This window comes from Micromys minutus (genome assembly GCF_963924665.1).
Source record: "Micromys minutus genome assembly, chromosome: 5".
NCBI lineage: Eukaryota > Metazoa > Chordata > Mammalia > Rodentia > Muridae > Micromys > Micromys minutus.
In genome coordinates, this window is record NC_137974.1 from 84432770 (window position 1) to 84454481 (window position 21712).

General features: G+C 47.0%; 2 protein-coding genes across 4 annotated transcripts in view; one reads left to right on the forward strand and one right to left on the reverse strand.

Moving 5' to 3' along the window:
* Positions 1–5176: 5176 nt before the first annotated feature.
* GPR45 (G protein-coupled receptor 45) lies at positions 5177–6298 on the forward strand (the record flags this gene model as incomplete). The annotated part of the gene is made up of 1 exon (XM_080916784.1): positions 5177–6298. One exon carries the CDS (start codon positions 5177–5179, stop codon positions 6296–6298), a length of 1122 nt encoding a protein of 373 aa, XP_080772910.1.
* Positions 6299–17585: 11287 nt separating this feature from the next.
* The window catches only part of TGFBRAP1 (transforming growth factor beta receptor associated protein 1), a 44715-nt gene continuing 40588 nt past the window's right edge, over positions 17586–21712 (reverse strand). For all 3 annotated transcript variants that reach the window (XM_080917128.1, XM_080917129.1, XM_080917130.1), the window contains exon 12: positions 17586–20025. In XM_080917128.1, coding sequence (XP_080773254.1) covers positions 19849–20025 — 177 coding nt within the window. In that variant the 3' untranslated portion in view covers positions 17586–19848. The remainder of the gene's footprint in view (positions 20026–21712) is intronic.

The following is a 21712-nucleotide window of genomic DNA, read 5'->3' on the forward strand; positions in this document are numbered from 1 at the left end:
CAGCTAACAACACCCCTATTGATTCCTAGGTGTCTCCCTTATCCCAGGTCTCAGTTTCTTCCTGGAGATGTCACCAATCCACTCTCCATTGGGCTGCAGATTTCTATTCATTCTCATCACCATCTGACCATCTCCCCCGCCCTCCCCCATAGCCCAGAACCCCCTCCAGCTTCCCTCCAAAACCCCCGTTCCACCAGTTCCCTCCCTTCCCTCTGCATTCCATGACCATCCCATTTCCCCTTCCAAATGAGACTCAAACATCTTTGCTGGTGCTCTCCTTCCCATCCAGACCCCTTGACTCTGTGAAGTCTAGCATAGGCATCCTGTATTTTATGGCTAATATCCACTTATAAGTGAGTACATATCATGCATGTCCTTTGTGGACTGTGTTACCTCACTCAGAATGATATTCTCAAATTTTATCCATTTGCCTGAAAAATTCATGATGTCTTTGTTTTTTGTTTTTATATAGCTGAGTAATATTCCATTATGTTGACATACCACATTTTTTTTTTAATCCACTCTTCAGTTGATGGGCATCTAGATTGTTTCCAGTTTCTTGCTATTACAAATAAAGTTGCTATGAACATAATTGGGCAAGTGTATTGTGGGATGATGGAGCATCTTTTGGGTACAGGCCCAGATGTAACATAGCTAGGTCTTGAGGCAGAACTATTTAATGTTTTCTGAGAAACTGCCATATTGACTTCCAGGGTGGTTTTATAAGTTTGTACTCCTACCTGCAACAGGGAAGTATTGGGGGAAGACTTTTTAGTGGAAAAGAAAATTAAGGCCTGAAAATTGGGCTTAGCATTTAAATCAGTGTGTATTCTACCACAGGATTTGTGGGAAAGCAATACCCAATCTTTGAAGGTGGAGACTGCATGTACCTTTGGATTTAAATGACTCAGCGTGTATCCCACCTAGTCAAAAATAACCCAGATGCACACCTTTCACCAACATTTTCATAAGAAACATTAATAAAACTTCAAGAGAAGAAAACCTGTCATCAGTGAAGAAAAATGATGGAATCTACTTTAAACCCATCATCAGTAACGCCAGCTGCTAAAGAGGCAAAGCCTCTTTTTCTAGTAGTAAATTCTCAATAGTCAGCCAAAGTACATCCATCTGTAAGAAGGTAGAAGAAAATACTGTTTTTCCCCTAAAGGCTTAGAATGCTTTCTTAGCTTGCCGCTTTCCCTGGAACCTTTTTTAAAATCAGGTAAATTACAGACATTTTCCAGAAAAGAGACAGCGATGGATTTAGGAACCAATGAGTCATAAGCAGTCATGGTACTGACCCAGTGGACAGAGCCCAGATATGGAGCATTCAGGACGGATAGCAAGCAAGATGGAAAACCCTAGACCAAAGCATGACATGCCAGAAAACACAGACTTCTGAACATGACAGCTATCGGCCATATATGAAATAAACTCTAATATGTAATTCTTTTAGCATCAGAGTTTTGAGAAGTCACAAAAAATTTAAACTCAACTTGATCTTTATATTAGGAATGCACTTCTGGTATGTCTGGTCTCTGTAGGTCATAATGTTGAACCAGCCAGAAATATTTGATTCTAGCAGATAAAATACCCAAATCTGAGCAATATCCCACTGTCATAAGAAAGTAAATAGCTTTATTGGGAGTTAATTTTTAAAGATTTATTTATTTTATATATGTGAGTACACTGTCAGTGCCCTCAAACACTGGGAAGAGGGCATCAGATTCTACTACATATGGTTCTGGGCCACCATAAGGTTGCTGAGAATTGAACTCAGGACCTCTGGAAGAATAGTCAGTGCTCTTAACCACTGAGCCAACTCTCAAGCCCTGGGAGTTATATACTTAAATTAACTAGGCAAAAATTGATATAAAAGACTGAGAGAATGTGGGTAAAGGTAAGAGGAACTTAACATCATATACAGTAGAGACAAAATGGATACTCCATTCTCAGTGGAGTATCATGTAGAGATTTGATCATCTTCTTATCGTTACAGTGTTACTCAGGTGACTTCAAAACATGAATCCATTGATCATTAGGAGGTTAATAGTATCTCAGTTAGGGTTTTATTGCTGTGTAGAGACACCATGACCACAGCAACTCTTATAAAAAAGAACATTTCATTGGAGCTGACTTACAGTTTCAGAGGTTCAGTCCATTATCATCGTGGTAGAAAGAATGGTAGCATGCAGGCAGACATGGTGCTGGAGAAGGAGATGAGAGTTCTACATCCAGTCTGCAGACAGCAGGGAGAGAGAGAGAGCCACTGGGCTGGGCTTGAGCTTCTGAAACATCAAAGCCTACCCCTAGTGACACTCATTTTCTGACAAAGCCACACCTACTTCAATAAGGCTCCGCCTCCTGATAGGGCCACCTCCTGTGAGCCAATGGGAGCCGTTTTCATTCAGACCACCACAGTGAGGAGATAGAACAAGCTCAACCTTTGCATCCTGTGGTGAGAACAATAGCATTCAAAGTGAGTAAGTCAAGAACTAAGATGCAAGCTTATCCTCCATCACTGTGTGAGCACCAGCTATAGAACTCAAGCTAGAAACTGCTAGGAGCAGCTATCTGTGTGGAGATGACAAAGATGCAGATAAGAGATCATACAAAATCATTCATTAAACACAAGGAAAGGCATAAATACTAAACAGGTACCTATAGAAATGTGACTTAACACAGACACAGAGCCTCTGTCTATTCTAACCCCTCACTGTTGACTTTCTGTCTCCTTGTAACTTCTGTTTGGATGACTTTTGGCATGGTGCTGAAAACAGATACCTGAAGAGTTCTCCATGTAGAGTGAGTGAAGAAACTCAATAGAGAGTTTTTTGTTGAAGGTGTGCTAAGAAAAGGGATGTTATGGAGAAATGCAAGGAGACAGGAAACCAAGGGAGAGCCCGAGAAGAGGGCTAGGCTGTAGGGCACATCTGTCCCCAGCAGCTAGGGCTTTGCAGGAGGCTCAAGTGCAACCAGCCAGAAGAAAGCTGGGGCAGAAAAGATCTTATTCCTCATACCTCTTCATGGACGAGAGTCCATCCTTCTAGGTAAGGTCTCGATTGAGAGGGCAGGGAGTCTAGAGGGGACAAGAGAGTCTCCAGCACACCTTATGGCTTTGTCCACATACTACTTTGTCATCTCTCTCAGCAGCTGTAGCTGCTGCAAACTCCTAGTTCCTATTTGCAGCTAAGTTCCTGGAGTCTGCTTCATCATGCCCGGGCTCTAGGGTAGACTTCCTAGGGCTACCATCTTGGAACAGTCAGCAGCAGTAGTCATGGTGGGACTTCAAAACATGTTGCTATTAGGTATGTTTCACATGCAAATATGTGATCAAGGTTATACTGTGAAAAATATTATACTGTTTCATTGTTACATGAAAGAGTAGTCATTGTAACAATGGGAATGGCTTGCACATGAAACAGTAGTCTTTGTAACAATGTGATTATCATGTACATAAAACAGTAGTCATTGTAACAATGTGATTGGTTTGTACATGAAACAGTAGTCATTGTGACAATGAAAGTAGCTTGCCTGGGCTTAAATGGTAACAGTGCCAGTTCCAGTAAGCCTTCCACCACATGATATACACCCCTACTCTGTACCTGGGTCTGCTTTGTTCTAGATGAGGGAATCTTACAGAAGGGATTAGTGAGTGAGAATATTCAAGAAATGGATACACAGGGGGAGAATCCATTTCACCCAGCAGAGACAAGAGACTCCAGGCCTTGGCTCTTGGATGCCATTCCTGGACACAACAACCCCGAGAAAAGCAATAGAAATAACTGTTTCTAAGAACTGGTCCTCTCTCCTCCTCCTCAGTGTTTTCTACAAAGAATCTTACAGCATTTACGCGCTTGTCCGAAGTGTTGCTGCGAGAGAACCCAGGCAGAGGATATACACAGGTCACTGTTTTCTCCTAACAGTCTTCCTGCGAATGTGAATTGACTTGACCCAAAATTAAACAAACATACTTAAGATTTTCAGTAAAAACACATTAGAATGTTTTTCCTCAGAGCACAGATCTCAGTACAGAGGGTAGAAGACCGACTTTCAGGTTTATGACTATGTTTATGGCCTTGATGGTTGTGACAGTTTCCAGGTACCCAATAGTGTCCCAGTCACTATTGAGATGTAAATGTGTACACCTGTTCAGATTTTATTCATACTTCAAGAAGGTTATAGACTGATAAAAATAATCTAAATAGATGATAGTTCATAATCTTCTCTTTAAAAAGAAGACATAAATTAGCATGAAGGTGACAGTATACAAAACTACTCCTCTCCTCATCGGGAGCCAGGTGCTGTCCTAGGTGCTGGGGACAAACAGAATAAAAGAGGCAAGACACCTGCCCTCGTGAAGCTGCCATTCCAAAGCAGGTGGTCTGCTCAAGACCTAATCGATTTTCATAAAATCCAAGCCAGACTATACAAATCATAGTTTCAAAGTCCCCATAAGGCAGAGTTTCCAGACGCCCAGAGGAGAGCTAGCTGCTTGAGTTTCCTAGGCTGCCTGACAAAACTCAACATTTGTAAATACCAGCCTTTATCCTGAGTCAGAAGTAAATGAGTCACTTTTCTGGATGCTCGCCTGTCCATGGGAATTCACAGAGAACTGGTTTCAACATCCCCTTACAGACCCTGGGTTCTCAAGTCTCTTGCAGAAGATTTGTGAGGGGTTTGCAGACTATGGATGATATACCATGATGTAAACGGTATAGAAATAGTTGTATTGTTTAGAAACTAGTGAGGAGGGAGAGCCTGTATGTTCTGTGCAGACTCTGCTGGAGTTTTCTGAATATTTCCTGGACTGGTTGACCGAATGCACAGGCACAAAACCCTCACACAAGTTAAACCACTGGTACCTGTAAAAGTTAGATCATGCTCCATCCCACCAGGCTTCCAATATCTGATTCTTCTCTCTGCTTGTTTTAGGCTGTAGTGTCCTAGGGAGCTTGCAAGCGAATGGATACCACAGAGACAGGACAAGGATGTAACTGATGAATCACACACCCAGCTAGTGCCTCCAAAGAAGGATTTTCTCCCAACGATCCAATGGCCCTAGAGAACCCAACAACATCAAACGAGAAGATGAAGCTAGCAGACAGAAAATGAAAGCCACCAGAGCACTGGAGGGTTCCCTCGAAGCTACACAAGTTCCGAGTTCCTCTTCACGATGGCCTGTAACAGCACCCCTGTCGGGACTTACGCACATCTGCTGCTGAATGTGAGCAGCACTTTGGACCCCGGGGCCACCCCATTGTCCGCACCGCTCAGGATTTCGCTGGCAATAATGATGTTGATGATGATCGTGGTAGGATTCCTCGGCAACACGGTGGTCTGCATCATTGTGTACCAGAGGCCGGCCATGCGGTCAGCCATCAACTTGCTGCTGGCCACCCTGGCCTTCTCCGACATCATGCTGTCCTTATGCTGCATGCCGTTCACCGCCATCACCCTCGTCACTGTTCGCTGGCACTTCGGGGACCACTTTTGTCGGCTGTCGGCTACTCTCTATTGGTTTTTTGTCCTGGAGGGCGTGGCCATCCTGCTCATCATTAGCGTGGACCGATTTCTCATCATCGTGCAGCGTCAGGACAAGCTGAACCCACGCAGGGCTAAGATGATCATCGCAGCCTCCTGGGTGCTGTCTTTCTGCATCTCTGCGCCCTCGTTCACTGGCTGGACGTTCATGGAGGTGCCTGCTCGGGCCCCACAGTGTGTGCTGGGTTACACTGAGTTCCCAGCTGAACGCGCCTATGTGGTGACACTGGTGGTGGCAGTGTTCTTTGCGCCCTTCGGCGTCATGCTGTGCTCCTATCTGTGCATCCTCAACACGGTGCGGAAGAACGCTGTCCGTGTGCGCAACCAGTCGGACAGCCTGGACCTCAGACAGATGTCCGGGGCTGGCCTGAGACGTCTCCGGCGGCAGCAGCAGCAGGCCAGCCTGGACCTGAGCTTCAAAACCAAGGCCTTCACCACCATCCTCATTCTCTTCGTGGGCTTTTCGCTCTGCTGGCTGCCACACTCAGTCTACAGCCTGCTGTCTGCCTTCAGCCGGCGGTTCTATTACGGCGCCTCCTTCTACACCACCAGCACGTGCGTCCTGTGGCTCAGTTACCTCAAGTCTGTCTTCAACCCCATCGTCTACTGCTGGAGGATCAAGAAATTCCGCGAGGCCTGCATAGAGTTGCTTCCCCAAACTTTCCAAATCCTCCCTAAAGTGCCTGAGCGGATCCAGAGGAAAATCCAGCCGAGCACCATCTACGTGTGCAACGAAAACCAATCCACTGTCTAGAGAGCAGGTCAGAGCAGGTCAACAGACCACTCACAGGGTCCCGGCCCAGACTCTGCTCCCTGACCTTTAGCTGTCTGCGTTTTGTGGTGTCTACACAAGCACAAAGGTACTCATTTGTTACCAGATGATCTGTGGCTTTCAATGTTCCAGTTTCCATAAGATGAATTATTATTAATTTTTTCTCTCGCAGAAAAACCATATGTAGCTCTCATGGGAATCGGGGCTTGCAGAAGTCGTCCAGAAAATGAGAAGGGATGGGTGGGGGAAGCAAAAACGAAGCTAGCTGAGGGCGGGGCAAGAAGAGGGATCTATCAGTAGAGCACATCGTGTTCATCCATGCCCCCACTGCGCATGCTCAGGAGAAGCACGTGGGTGGCCACTGCTCACTCTGACGCCAGCGTCCTTCAGAGTTGTATCTGCAGGGCTCGGCTACGACACACACACACACACACACACACACACAGATAATGTTCAGCTGTGTGTTTCTGATCATGTAACATTATCCTTTCTAGGAAGAAATTACGTTGGGATGGGGATGGTCTTGAGGTCCCAGCGTGGCAGGTGGTGGTACTGGTGTCAGCGCCCAAAGCTCAAACTGTGCTTCGTGACAACTTCAGTGAAATGAGGAGGTCATTTAGACAGTCAGGCACCGGATGTGTGCCCACCCCTCACACATCTGGCTAGCCTGACAGTCCCTGTCCATGTGTTCCTGTCCCCTCTGTGCATCCTTTCCAGTGTGCTAAGAACATACCTAGTGTCCCTAGTCCACTTGTAGTGACTTGCTCTCAGAAGCAGAAGCAGCCAGTGGCCCTGGCTTTGTTTACACACCTCTGGATAACCTAGAGCCTTGTGAGGCACCAAATCCACATTAGCACCAGAATTGCTACAGGGGCAGAACAGACACCCCTCCCCAAAGTGGGGCTTATCCCCACTCACCTCTGTTCCTCCTACCTCACTCTCGTCCACTGCTGCTGTCAAATCCTCCGCCCAGAACCTGATCCTGGGAGTGAAGTTACTCAAGACACATTTTGCTTGTACCCTACACTTGGCTTGAGGCCACCCATGATGACAGCTTCTAGTGTAGGAAGGCAGGTCCTGTAAATCTGGGGTACAGCAGTGGGTCCACTGAGCTCTCTTTACAAAGTCAGACCTGAAGAAAGGGAGAAATTCAGAAAATGTGATTCCAGGTCTGACTCTTATCAGGGACCAGTCAGTAATCTTGTTCATTTCATCTCTGTCAGCCTCAGTTTACCCATTTGTTAAAGGAGGAAACAGGTCTACATGGCTCCAGTCCCCTTCATCTACATTTATTTTAGCCAAAAGGCTAAGGAATGATAAGTCCCTGGATCACCAGGTCTCATGCGTTCATGGGTTCACCCATAGATGGGCATTTATCAAGTGCCTGCTGGATAAAATAAATGCACTGTGAGAGGAACAGTGATGGGGAAGGCTGGCCGGCACCCAGACCTAATTGATTTATCTCAGGAGCGTGAGAACTCAGCCCACTTCACTCATTTCTCTCTCTCCAAGTCACACTCAGATGCCGGCTCCCTGCCCTCCCACTCTCCGAGGTGACGGAGACAGTGAAGGAGTCCGAGGCGCGACGAGAACATAACTTATTTTAAGTTCAGCCCAGGGAAGTGTGTCTGTCAAGAAAACGACTGACCTGTTTCCATCAGAAAAGAGGGAAGGAAGGAGAAGATGGGACTGGTGAGTGGTTTGTCAGTGCTGATGCCACCAATCCTGTGCCTCTTTCAGTGCCCAGGATAAGGTTAGCCTCAGCTTCCATGGGCCGGGTTCACAGGGCCCAGTGGTGCCCAAGAGAATTGCCCGACCACTGTAGGGGCCATCCTGTGGGCATCTCTCCTCCAGCGGTATTTTAGAGAATTTTTTTCAGGAACCTTGAACAAAGAGATATCACAAAACTGAATGAAGGTACCAAAATCTATGTCAGTGTGTGTTATGCGATATATGTTGGATAGTAATATATATGTTTCAAAGTAATAATTTTGTATATATTTTAAATAAAGTATAATGGCTCTTTCTGTGTATAAAATCATGGGTTTTTTTTTTTTTTTTTTGCCATTTTTGAGACCATTTATTGGTCTGTTTACACCTCTGACTCTGTAATTACAAGCTATGCAAATGCAGGATTTATGGTTCCAGGATCTGGGAAGTCTAAGACCAAGACACGAATTGATTTAGTGTCTGGAAAGGAACAATCTCTTGACTCACAGGAGGTACCTTGTTGCTGTGTCTTCACATGGCAGAAGCAGAAGGGGGGGTTCACTGTGTGTGTGCACATGTGTGTGATCATTCCACAGGTTGGGGGCTCAGTTTCTAAGACTACACAACCCCCCTCCACGCACTTCAAGTAACAGCACAAACAGTAGGCTTTTAGCTGAAGTGCATAATGGACTATAAGTCAGAGTTCCCATAATGCCCTGTGAGGTGTGGCTAATTCAGTACAGCTGCTCACAGAGCCCAGGGAGCCATCTTGCTTTCTCCACTTCTGTTATTATTGAGGAAACGGTACTGGGAGCAGGTGGGCAGGTAGGTGGAAGAAATGAGTAGATCTGAGTCCTGATGGAGGTCCACTGTGCTTCCCGAGCCCTCCAAGGGATAGCCCTCCAGCAAAACCTCATCAGGCTGATCCTGAATGTACCCATTCTCTGGTTTCTGTGCAGGCTTCATTACAGTTGGCCGTCTGTGATAATGCTCCTCTCAGCAAGGCTCAGAGTTGGATTGAAACCCTCCTTTTCTCTAGACTACATCCACTGTCCCGCTGACCTGTGTCACTCAGAAGCAACCCAGAGGCCCTAGCCACACATAGGAGCATAGAAAAGATACGGCTGATGTGAGATTCCTAGAGTTTTTTATGTCAGAACCAGGGACAGAGCCCACAATGTCTGTTTCTTATGCTACATCGTAGTTCTTGCCCGCACGTAGTCTAAGATTTCAAGGCATCAGTGGATGTCTAAGGGAAAAATCTGCCCTATGGCCTCTGCTGTATTCCTTTATTCCATACACATCTCTACGTGGGCTGATGGGAAGATGGCGCTTCAGTCCTCCACCTGGAGAGAGCAGCTGCATGTGACACCAGCTCTTCTGTGGGCTGCTTGAGGACCCCACAGAACACATGGGAAATGTAAAAGCAGTAAGATGGATGCCATCATCTAGGTGAAGGGTAGGTCTGACATAGCAAAGACATACAGTGTCCTGGAAGCAGACATTAATTAATCTTAAAGGGTTGGGTGTACTGGTAATCATACAGGCTGCTCCTTACACCTCATTCACCATTATCTTTTTCACATTTATGGTCTGTGGTGGTTTGACTCTGCCTGGCTCAGGGAGTGGCACTATTAGGAGGTGTGGCCTTGATGGAGGAAGTCACTGTTGGGGTGGGCTTTGGGACACTTCTCCTAGCTGCCTAAGGATGCTCAGTCTACTCCTGGCTTCCTAGCCTAGAAACTAGTCTCATAGCAGCCCTTCAGATGAAGACGTAGAACTCTCATCTCCTCCTGCACCATGCCTGCCTGGATGCTGCCATGCTCCTGCCTTGATGATAATGGACTGAACCTCTGAACCTGTAAGCCAGCCCCAATCAAATGTTGTCCTTTACTAGAGTTGCCTTGGTCATGGTGTCTGTTCACAGCAGTAAAACCCTAACTACGATAGTCTTCATGGTATGAGCTAGTCAGGACTGCAAACACTGTGCTTCTGAATATAAGGGACAGGTCTAGAGTATCGTGTGATGAATCGGTTTCCCACATAACCTGTCCTCCATGGTCAAACCATCATGGGAGAACCCCACCAAAAAGCTAGGAACTGGAGTGCTTGGCTGTGTGGCTATATGCCCAGGGATAGTTTGCTACCCCTGGAATAAAAGGGGGAGATTTAGCCTTTTATCCCCAGAGTATCTGCCAATGAACCCTACAACATAAATGTAAACAAGAGATCCAGAACATACGGATTTCAAAGCCCTAAGCAAAATTTTATACATGAGCCTTTGCTCTCTAAAATGAAACATATCTCTATTACGTCAATTGAAGAAAGTGGGTTCTCTTCACCCTGGACCCCCAAAAGACAAAGTCTTATAAGTAACAGCGTAAACAGCATGTATTTATGCCTGCCGTGTGGAGAATAAAGGTTAAGGTGAAATTCTGATGCCACATAACAATGACTGAACTTCACTAACACAAAGAGAATAAAAGCAATACATACAGAACTGATCGGCTGAACTCTAAGGATCTGACCATGTCAGAAGAAAGGTTTCGTCTGATGCTCCAGCTGCTGTGTGGTAGAGACTGGATGTTACTGACTGACCAGATCACCACAGCAGTTTAAACATTTATGGAAAGGAAAGGTTTGCGGTTCTTTGCTTGTGTCAGTGACTAGACTTTATGCTAAAATAAAATAAAATAAAATAAAAAAACAAAACAAAAATGCAGCATGCATGCATGCAAATGCATGAGGGGTGTGTGTCATTCTGAGCAAGTGGCCCAGATTCCCTTATGTTCCCTGCCCTTCATCCCAGGAGAGGGAAGGGCAAGATACTCTGGAAAGAGGAGAGATGTCAGAGAAAACCATGGTCAAAGAGGGGGCACTGGAGGACTAGAGCGCAGCTCCATCAGCCTTCTCTAGTTTCATGGGAACGGAAAGGGAGTTTTACTCTTTACGTAGATCTCAAATATGATGTCAGCTGTAGGTTAATCTTTATTGTCAACCGGATTCAGAGTCACCTGGGAGACACACTTTTGGGTGTGTCTGTAAAAGTAATAAACTGAGGCAAGGGGACTCTCCCTGACTTCGGATGGCTCAACCTGCAGGCTGGGCCCAGGACTCGTTGAAAAGGAGAGTCAGCTTAGGGAGCACCTCTGTCCTGATCCACCCAGATGAGGCCACTCCCATCACCATGCCTTCCCCACTGTGATGGAACCTCAGTCTAGGAACTAAAATAAAACACTTGTCTCTTCTTGTAGGTATTTGGTCAAAGCAATGAGAGAAGTAGCCAATACAATCCTGATACTCTAGCCAAGCCTTCCTCAGTGTGTAAACAAAACACTTGCAGATCCTCATGGCCGGTTAGGAGAAACAAATTACTTCCCTTACAGCTTTGTGTTCCGTCTCTACCCTCCAGCATCCACTGTCCATTTGCAAACACTCCCTGGGGGCGGGGTGGGGGGGGAACAAACCAAGCTGCTTTAGCATTTTTTATCAGAAAGGCTCTTATGCACAGTCCTGGGGGGGGGGTGTATTTCCAGTTTCCTCCCTCATTGAAATGCTGTTGCCATAGCTCTCCATTTCAGGACTTTGCCGTGGTATCAGGGAGCCTTTGAATGGTTTATTACACCATGAAGGGAGGTCACTGCTCACCATGAAAGACAGGCAAACTGAACATTTTAGAAAATGCACAAGGAGAAGAGGAAAGCTTAAAAGAGAGAGAGAGAGAGAGAGAGAGAGAGAGAGAGAGAGAGAGAGAGAGAGAGAAGTGCTTTCAATGATGAACAGAATAAGGGAGAAACATTATCTGAAACTCAAAGCCTTTCTCCCTTAAGGCTTTCAAATTGCCTCTGGGATTTGATGGCCCTCTAGAAAAGCAGCCAGCCTAAGCTACTGAGAATGCACTTTCCCCTCACACAGACCTTGGGGTATCTTCTTAAGACTTGGTCAAGGGATTGTGTGGTCACTACTGGGTTTCTTCCCACCAGGCAAACAGAAGTGCTCCTGGCTGTCTTGCACATTTTCACATGGGGTGCACCCCATACCCTCTAAATCAGTCACACCTCACTGGGAACTTCTGCTTGCTGGTTCTTTTCTCAATGTCTCCTTATCTGTTACTGGAACCGTTCCTCAGTCCGTACAAGGAACGAGACGCACTCAGGCTTGCTTGTGGCTCTGAAGACTGGGGGGGGAGTGGTGAAAGGCACAGTCATTAGCGTCGGTCTGTGTCTCACGGAGCTCCTGCTGGAGGTTCTTGGGGGAAGGGACACGAGGTGCCTTCCAAGAAAAGTCATTGCACCAGAGACACATATTTAGAAACAGAGATAGAGATAGAAAAGAAAAACACTCCCTAGAATGGGTTGTGAGGCGGGAAAGGTGTACCCACGCTCAGAATCACTGAGCCATGAAGCTCATGACCCTTTATCGGTCATTCACGTTGTATCCACCTCTCCGGTATACTGTGGGACTTCTAGAATTTACCAGTACCTAACCACCTCCGCCTCTCCACACACATATACTAGCTTTCTTGGTGTCCTCTCCCAAGTAATAGAACAAACACCCTGGCTAGACCACAGCGAGCTGGGGACAGCTGACTTCTTTCGTCCATTGTTTATGAAGCAGCTCATTCCTCGGTATTTATGTAAACAGAAAATATCGGAGGACGACAACAGTGGGAGCAAATTAAGCTCGTACGGGACAGACAGCGCCCTGCCCGCTTCTTGTGTTCACTTGCGTGAAATTACAGTGACGGGGCAGGGATAATGATGAGCTTACAGGATGCTCTCACATCCAGCGTGCCCAAACTCTATAATTAGATAACCTTTGCTTCTGTCTATTCCACAGAGAGTGCCTGGGATGCAGGCCTGCAAAGCAGGTGTGCAAACATTCCAGGGAATCTGCAGTTTCAGGCTCCCCGTGGTGGTAGAAGAAGGAAACAGGCTGATGTTAACTTCCTCGGATGCTGTTCCTCAGCTCATACCCACGGGGAAATGCTACACTAGTCTTTTTCATCCGATCCCAGACCAGACCCCAGACCCTCTATTTGTACTCTTTAAAATGTCAACTTTCTGTCCCAACAAAATCCCCCCACCCCTGTCAAGCTCTCAGCACCCCTAAAATGTCAGTGCCATGGAGTGGTGGTGATCCATTCAAAGGTAGGAATCGGGGCTCACGGCAGCCTCAGGTATTCCTCAAGGAGGGGCATGACTAAGGGTCTGAGGAGGGGACACATCTCCATTACCTACAAGACTGATGGATGTAAAACAGAGAGAGGTTGAGGAAAATTATGGGAAACACAACATTCATTAGAAGTCCTGTTTGGAAACACACCCCTGCCGGTTTGATCATACACCAGGCATGCAGGCACCCACCCCATCCTTCTTCCCTATAAGTAAGGTAGTCCGGCTCGTTTCTAAATAGGCTTCATAGATAAGAGAGCTAGCTAGCTGTCTTATATACCATAGACAGCTAGTGGGGAGTCCTTACTATCAAACATCTGTGCTGAGTTTAAACACATTCCCAAGGGCCTACACCAGACCACACACCAGCTTTGCTCATTGCTGTCTTTTTATTACTTTATTTAGAAAATAAGTGGATGATTTTTAGGCAGGTTGATAGAAAGTTATATTTTATGCTTTTCTGGATATAGAAAATAGAAATTCTAATGTAATCTAATGATTTCTAATATAATAAATTGTAAATAAAATATGTACATGTGGGCTGAAGAGATGGCTCAGCAGTTAAGAACACTGAGTGCTCTTCAAGAGGTCCTGAGTTCAAATCTCAGCAACCACATGGTGGTTCACAACCATCTGTAATAAGATCTGATGCCTTCTTCTGGTGTGTCTAAAGACAGCTACAGTGTACTTATATATAATAAACAGATAAAATTTAAAAACTATGTACATGTAAATTGCTTGTGTGCATGCACACACACAGACACACACACTGTTGGTAACACAGTGTCTTAGTTAGATTTTTCTATTGTTGCAATGAAACACCACGACCAAAAGAACAATTTGGGAGAAAGTTTATTCAGCTTCTATTTCCACATTGCTGTTCAACATCAAAGGAAGTCAGGACAGGAATTCAAACAGGGCTGGAACCTGGAGTCAGGAGCTGATGTAGAGGCTATGGAGGTGTGCTGCTTACTTGCTTGCTCTTCATGGTTTGCTCAGCCTGCTTTCTTATAGCACCCAGGACCACCAGCCCAGGGATGGCACCTACAATAGCTTGGACCTTATTCTACTGATCACTAATTAAGAAAATGTTTTACAGCTGGATCTCATGGAGGTGTTTTCTCAACTGAAGAGGCTCCTGTCCCTCTGATGACTTCAGTTTGTGTCAAGTTGATACACACACCAGTCAATGCACTATTTAAAAACCACGAAATGTCAACTTGCTTTTAAGAAAGAAACTGTCACACACGCATGCTACAACAGGCCAAGTAAATTCAGCCATGGGTGAGAACTGCACACTTTAACTTAGTTAAGCTACCTGTGTAGGTGGAATCACAGAAACAGGAAGAGGGTGGTTGCCGGGTCCAGGGATAGTGAAATGGGAAGTTACTGTACTCCACTGAACAGAGAATCATAGTGCCACTGAAAGGTACACCTTACAAGTGGCTGCAGGGGCTGGAGAGACGCATCAGATATGAACAGCAATGACTGCTCTTCCAGGGGACCCAGGTTCAATTTACAGCACCATGTGGCAGGTCACAAGCATCTGTAACTTCCATCCCAGGGGTGCCAGCTCTGTCTTCCTGCCTGTGTGCACTGCATGGATATGGTGCTCAGACATATATGCAGGCAAAATACTCATACACATAAATGAAAAATAAAATGGAAGGAGGAAGTGGTTGGAAGTGTGGTTCAATAGCTTGGTGGTTGAAAGTGATTGCTGCCAAGTATGATGGTCTGATAGTCCAGGACCTATATAACAGAAGGAAAACTGACTCCCTTCCGTTGTCCTGACTTCCAGACATGTGTGGGGAAAAAAAGGAGTGTTTTTAATGATCAGTTTTATGGGGTGTATGCTTACAGTTTGAAAGAGGAGCACCTTTTAAATGTAGCAACATTGGTAGAAAGAGTTATTGCTTTTCTTTAGGGCACAATACTGTTTTCTTGACGTGGTTTATTCACATAAAATAAATACACTCTGGTAAATTATTTGAATTCAAAAGAAACTGTTTTCAGGGGTGTGCATTATTATGCAAACAACCAAGCAACGCTTTCTTGTCCTCTAATTCCCAAGAAAGCAAAAGTTTGGCATTTGGTTATACATATTTATAAGCGTCAGTCAATGGTGGTTTGTAACTCAGCAATGTATTGAAACAATTTCGAATGGATTTGGGGGCTTTCCTGTAACATCCTTACTACAGGGAAGGACACTGGGTGCCTGCCCCAGTTAAATAAAAGGGTTTGTGAGGGCCACTGAGGGCAAGCCAGCTTAACTGTAGACAATGACGGCCAGGTCATTCCGGCTCGGATTCCTGAGATGAGGCTGGGGTTTGTCTGCTGAGCTCAGAAGAACACAAATGGAATCTGAGGGGGGAAAAAGTACCATCTCAAGTAAGACAAAGAGAAAACGTTTCACAGAGAAAGACTGTGGTAGTGAAGGACTTGGAGAAGCTAGAGACAGAGCAAAATGCTTCTTAGCACAGACTGGAGGAGCAACTGAACAGCCCACAACAGAGCTAGAACCCATGTGGGGGCCATAGTGTCACTTTCCAGGACAGAGAGCATGCAGTGAGGTGTGAGAGTCCTGGCATCCCATAGAAACAGACACACCACAGCCATACTTCTGAGCAGGATTTTTGTGATGGCTGCTACCTGGGCTCTCCAAGCCCTAGAGGGCAACACCGAGTGAAGGCCGAGTCTCGGCCATTACCTTACTCTGATTCCTTTGTTCAAAAAGTTAACACTTGAAGGGACCTTGGATCATGGTTGAGACCCCAAGGTCCAGGTGGAGTGTCAGAACCAGCATCTTTTTGATAGCCACACTCATTCCACTGGCTGTGTGTTGCTTTCTAATTCTCTCTTGCCATGTGATCTCATTTAGCTAATTTACAACTCAGGGCTGCAGACTGAATTATAGCCATTTGTTTCCCTTCCCTGGTTGCAAGCTAAAGAAAAGCAGGCATCATTAATTCAGTGCTTTTCTCCAAACGGCATGTTAACAAGCTTTTAGATGGTGCTCTAGCCACTGAGCTTTTCCGAGAAGGTGAAAAGGTCTCTGATCCATATGGTCTAGATTCTTGTAGGTTTTCATTTCAAACGCTAAGGTTGACAGATCCGCTAGGAGCAAATGGGGTGTTAGTTAATATCTAATTACTTCTAACACAAGTCACAGCCCATTTAACTGAGGCAGACGCCAGTCTTTGCCTCCACAAGACTCATTTAGAACAATTTACTTTTTCTCTGCCTTCTCTCTTGTCTTTTTAGCAGTTCTACAGTTTGATGTGAAAGCTGTTTTTTTTTTTCCAGTCCAGCCTCCATCCAGTTTGGCTTCCACCATATTTTGCTTTCTTACTACCTAATATGCTAACACACACTAGGAAACCAGTGGGTAAACCATTAAAAATAATAATAATAATAATAATAATAAAAACAAACCAAACAGCTGTGGCCTCACCTCTCTGAACACAACACCCAAGATAGTCCAAGTAACAGTGACCTTGGGTTAGTTTTTGGGTCTTCTTTGCTTGGCCAAGTGCTGGCAGGGAAATTTGCAGGCAGGGGCCATCTTGCTGACCCGGTGCGGAACTAAAATCACCAGAACACTACCCCAGTTTTCCTGTTTGAGGTCTGAGCCATGGCAGCTGGCTTCGCTCGCCGATGTGAGACTTACCCTGCCATGCAATAGAGTGGGGTTAGAAGAGTCAGAGTGAAAGCCACGAGAGAGTAGCAGCGTTCAACAGCTTTGCTCAAAGACTGCTGTGACCATTTCAGGGAGGGGGCCTGATTTGAAAAATCGAAATTGGTGCGCTCATGAGTGTTGGGAGTGCATGGGGGCAAGAGGGGAGTCCCAGGTATCCAGTTCTATGGCTTTCCCTCTTTAGAGGGTCTCTCACCAAACCTGGAGCAATGTGGTCTCTGTCCTCCATATCTCTAGGGCTTCTAAGCCAGCTTCTCCTGGTTTTCAACTGGGGTTCTGGGATTGTAAATCAGGTTCTCATGTTTTGCAGCGAGCGCCCTTACCCACTGAGGTATCTCTTCACTCCAAGAAAGTGGAAAGGTTTGCTTATATTTCTGGATGTGCTCAGGGTTAGGAGTGCAGCGGCGCAGGACTTAAGACCATCTGGCTCCAAGGAGAACGAGTCGGGTCACCCAGAGTCTCTAAGAATAAACAGGAGATAAAGGATGCTGAGGTAGAGAGTTTAAAATCCAGCCGAGTCATGGCAGAGCCTGAGGGACAGCTGCAGCTCCTTTGGGTACTTCCATGATCATAGGGAAAAGTCAGAACACAGATGGAATCCAGAACTCCTTCGGTGGAGCAGCGTCTGTGGGAACAAGCACTTCAGCAAGGTGGTTTCATTTTAAAGAATGACCCAAGAACAAAGAATTAGAAGAATTTTAATAAAATCATCAAGTTTACATTTGTACATCTTGTGGGTTTGGGACCCATTAGGAGGCAAAGGAAGCTATGAGGACAGGCTCCTGGGGAGAGCAAGCAGGAAGCAAGGGCTGCCCCGGTTGTGCAGCAGGTGCCCTGCGACAGTGTGACACATTTCCCGTGCTCCAGGAGTTGTCAAGCATGGCTCACAGAGCCTCTCTCAGCTCTGTTCAGACCCTGTGCCCACAGTGTAGGTGACATTAACACCCGGTAGGCAGCAGCACAGTTCCCCAAACTGAACATTCCTGCTCCCCTGCAAGCTCAGCCTGTGCTGCTCCAGCTAGGATGTTTGCAGAGCCCAGGGAGGAAGAGCAGAGGGGCAGCCACAGAAGGGCAGGGCCGGGACGAAACTATACGATCTTAAAATGGGATTTGTGAAATGGCCCCTGGGAGGACGCAGGAAAGGTAAGGGAATGAGGTGAGGAGATTCTCCGCCTTGCAGAACTGTACTGCTGGGGACGGCTGCTTAACTTTATCGATCAATACTCAAAAGACAAGGGTCCTTCGTGTCAGGAGCGAGCAGTCACGAGCCCTTTCTGAGACTGCACCACTTTGTGCGTAGAAAGATGGTGCTTTCAGGTTTGACAGTGCTCAGATCAAACCGCCAATTCCTGGGTTGTAATGACTTGCAGTGAGAAGAGCATTCTCAGTCATCCTTGGGACACAGGGGAGCTGCAAGGAGACTTCATTTATTCTCAGACACTCAGCACAGGAAGGTGCCAGTCCCCTGATCACCCACACATGCTTTTACTTCCTGGCTCCCTCAGAATCCCAACGGGAAAAGAAATACACTGATCATTGTAAGTGCAGAGATCCTTTTGTCAAGATGGATGGCATGGGAGGGTCTGGCAGATGGAGTGGGGTCTCTGGGGCCATGCTGTCAGCCCTGGAGACGATGCTTCTTTTCCAAGCATCCTGGGAGAGAGTGCTGTCTGCCCTGAGGTCCTCATAGTCACCATTTCGGGGATGGCTTCAAAGGGAGCAAGAAATGGCAAGAGCTGCAGTTTGTCTGTGACGTGGGACAGACACCAAGTCCATTGTTCAGAGACGAGACCTTCCCTTGGAGGGTTTAGGAAAGCAGGCAGGGGAAGTGCTGGCAGATAAGGTGGCCAGGCCTCCTAAGATCCTGCAGCTCCTAATGCCTGAGGGCAGAACAGGGGAAAGCAGCCCTGCCTGCTACCTGGCAGATGCCACCAAGAGCCTCTCCTGGAAGGCTCAGTGGTTTACTGATTACATTTCCCTTTGAATTTCCAAGCGTTCAGTAGAAGGTACATTTAAATGAGAGAAGAGATATCTGTAATGAATAAGTCTGAGAAAAGTCCCAATGACAGACAATTACAAAGATGGATATGCACACAAACAAAAACAGTTGTGTGTCCCTGGAGGTGTTTGCAAGTGGATGGGAAGGAACCTGCGTTGGGCCCTCATACACTGGGTCTCCTTTCTGTTGCAGTCTTCAGGACGGCCAAAGGGTCTTTTCCACTTAGACCTCTCCCCTTTACCCCCCCCCCCGTGTGTGTGTGTGTGTGTGTGTGTGTGTGTGTGTGTGTGTGTGTGTGTGAGAGAGAGAGAGAGAGAGAGAGAGAGAGAGAGAGAGAGAAAGCACATGTGTGTAGAAGTTGGTTCTCTCCTTCCTCATGTAGGTTCACAGGATTGAATTCAGGCTGCCAGGCTTGCTGGCAAGTGCCTTTGCCCACCAAATCCTCTTTCCATCCCATCTGCTTCAAGCTTTCTAGACAGATGTCCATGTGCTAGGCAGCCAGAAGCACAGGACCTCACACCAAGTGAGTGCTTAAGTAACCGAGGCAGAGGGTTTCAGAGGCAGATGCGGAGCCTGCGTGAAGAGTACACCTCCTCAAAGGCAAGGCCCAGCTCAGGCCCTGCACCCTGGACACTTGCCTGGGCCAGGCAGACCCCAGGCATTACCCCGGCGGCCACACTGCTTCTCAAAGTTGGCTTGTGCTTTGGATGACTGTAACCTCCTGGACAGGTCAGCTCTGGCCTGTAGCCGTCCTGGGGGGTGGGGTGGGGAAGAGGGGTATTCAGGCTTTTTCCATTTACATTCACACAAAGAACAATCAGCAGCGAAATGCCCTTGTTTCCCAGGAACCGCATTTCCCAGGGCCCGGACACCTTCCCTTTGTTCTGGCTCACACAGAAAAGCAGGTGTGGAAAGGAACTGGAATCCCCTCTGCAGCCTGGGGCTGTGCTTCTCAAGTCCGAGTGCCAGGGCCGGGGCAGCTGGGGTCCGTGTGTCTGCTGGCAGCACAGTGGGTGTGCACAAGGCCTCCATTCGGGTGTCTGACGAACACAGGCTCACCGAAAGGGCTCTGACAGAGCTGGCAGAGGTTCTTTTCTGAGAGCCGGATGGCTCTTCCCCTCAGCTTCATCTGCAAACAGAGAGCAGCGGTGAGGAGTGGGCCGGCGGGCGGGGTGGGTGCACGTCCTGGGGGGACTGTGACCGCTGACAGCGCCTAGACACAGGACTTGAGAAATGGCAGAGAGGGGAAGTGGCAGAGCTGCTTTTCTTCTACTTGTAAAGATTTATTAGTTCATTTTCATGTATATGTTTGTGCCCGCATGGGTTTATGTGCGTGACACGCCTACAGGGGCAAGAAAAGGTCATTGGACCCTTGATACTAGAGGTGTGAGCCACCATGTGGGGTGCTGGGACCTGAACTCAGGTCTTGCAAAAAGCAAAAAGCAGTCTGAACCTCCGAGACATTTGTCTCTCTAGCCCCAGGAGTCGCTCTTCTTAAAGCAACCATTGTGTGTCTGGAAGTTTCCATATAAACTCCTACCTTCAGCACTCGCCAGGCATTGGCTGTTTTAGCCCCAGACTGCCACAAAGGCACATCTATCAGAGTCAAGGGAATCAAGCAAGACCCTCATTTGCAAATGAAAAGCAGGACCCAGATCAGGGATTTGGTCATAGTCTCTAATTAGTGGCACATTCCCAGCATCAGTTTGTTTTTCTGGAAGTCATAGAAAACAGCACCATTGGCCCTAGTCGGAAAACTAGAACTTGAATTGCAAAAGTTGAGGCTCCTCTATACCCTCTGTGTGTCAGTCTGACAAGTCAGTCAGTCCACTGACAGGAGCAAGAGCCCACCCAAGTCTCCTGGGGAACTAGCATCCTCACCATGCGGCCCTGCAGCATGTCAGGGCCAGTACGAGGGAAGTGTGAACCAAGCTTGACAGCTTATACACAAAAGACCTTAAAGCTTAAGGCTCTGGGGTCAGAAACAAAACAAAGCAAGTCAGACAGGCTAAATGCTGACTGTGTGTTTACAAAGAAAAAGGTAAAATACTTCTGGTGGTGGGGTCAGCATGTGCCAGGGACAGGAGCTAGGACAGCATGCTTCGTGGCCAGGCAGGCAAGGTCAGGGGTGAGCTGGGAAGCAGCAGGGCAGGGGACATAAGAGCTGAGGGATACAGCATGTCCCAGGCCACAGGGGCTTAAGGGTGGCTTATGTGTAGAAGAACAAGATTCCCAGGATTCCTCTCTTCTAGACAGTCATGTGGGGCAGAAATGGAATTCTGTGGGTTTCTGAACTGGCCTGGGAGGCACTTCTGAGCTCTTCCTTGTGACTGTCACAAGCCTCAGTTTTCCCCTCTGGGCAAAGGGCATGGCACCAGCAGAGCACACAATGCTCTTCAACACTCAAACGGTGTGAAGGATGCGTCAGAGCTGTGCCGACCCCAGCACTGCTCACCTCCCCTCAGCTTTCCCTGCCTGTCCTTTCCTGGTTTTGTCTGTCTGAGACAGGGTCTTGCGCTGAGGTCCAGGCTGGTCTGACACTTACTTATGCCCCTTTGGCTGACCCTCAGTTCCTGCTCAGTTTCCTGCCCCAGCCTCCCAAGTCCTGAGATTATGGTGGTGACTACATCCAGCTTCTACACGCGGTCATGATCATCAGTGTCCAAAGGAGAAAAACGCCTCACTAATGCTGCCCATACGCATGTCTGCATCTTAGAGGAACAATCAATACTTGTAGAGAGGAAATAAAAACTGCCCAAGACCATTTTTTCATAGTTTAAAAACTGACCTCCCATGCAACATGGGCTGGCAGAGGA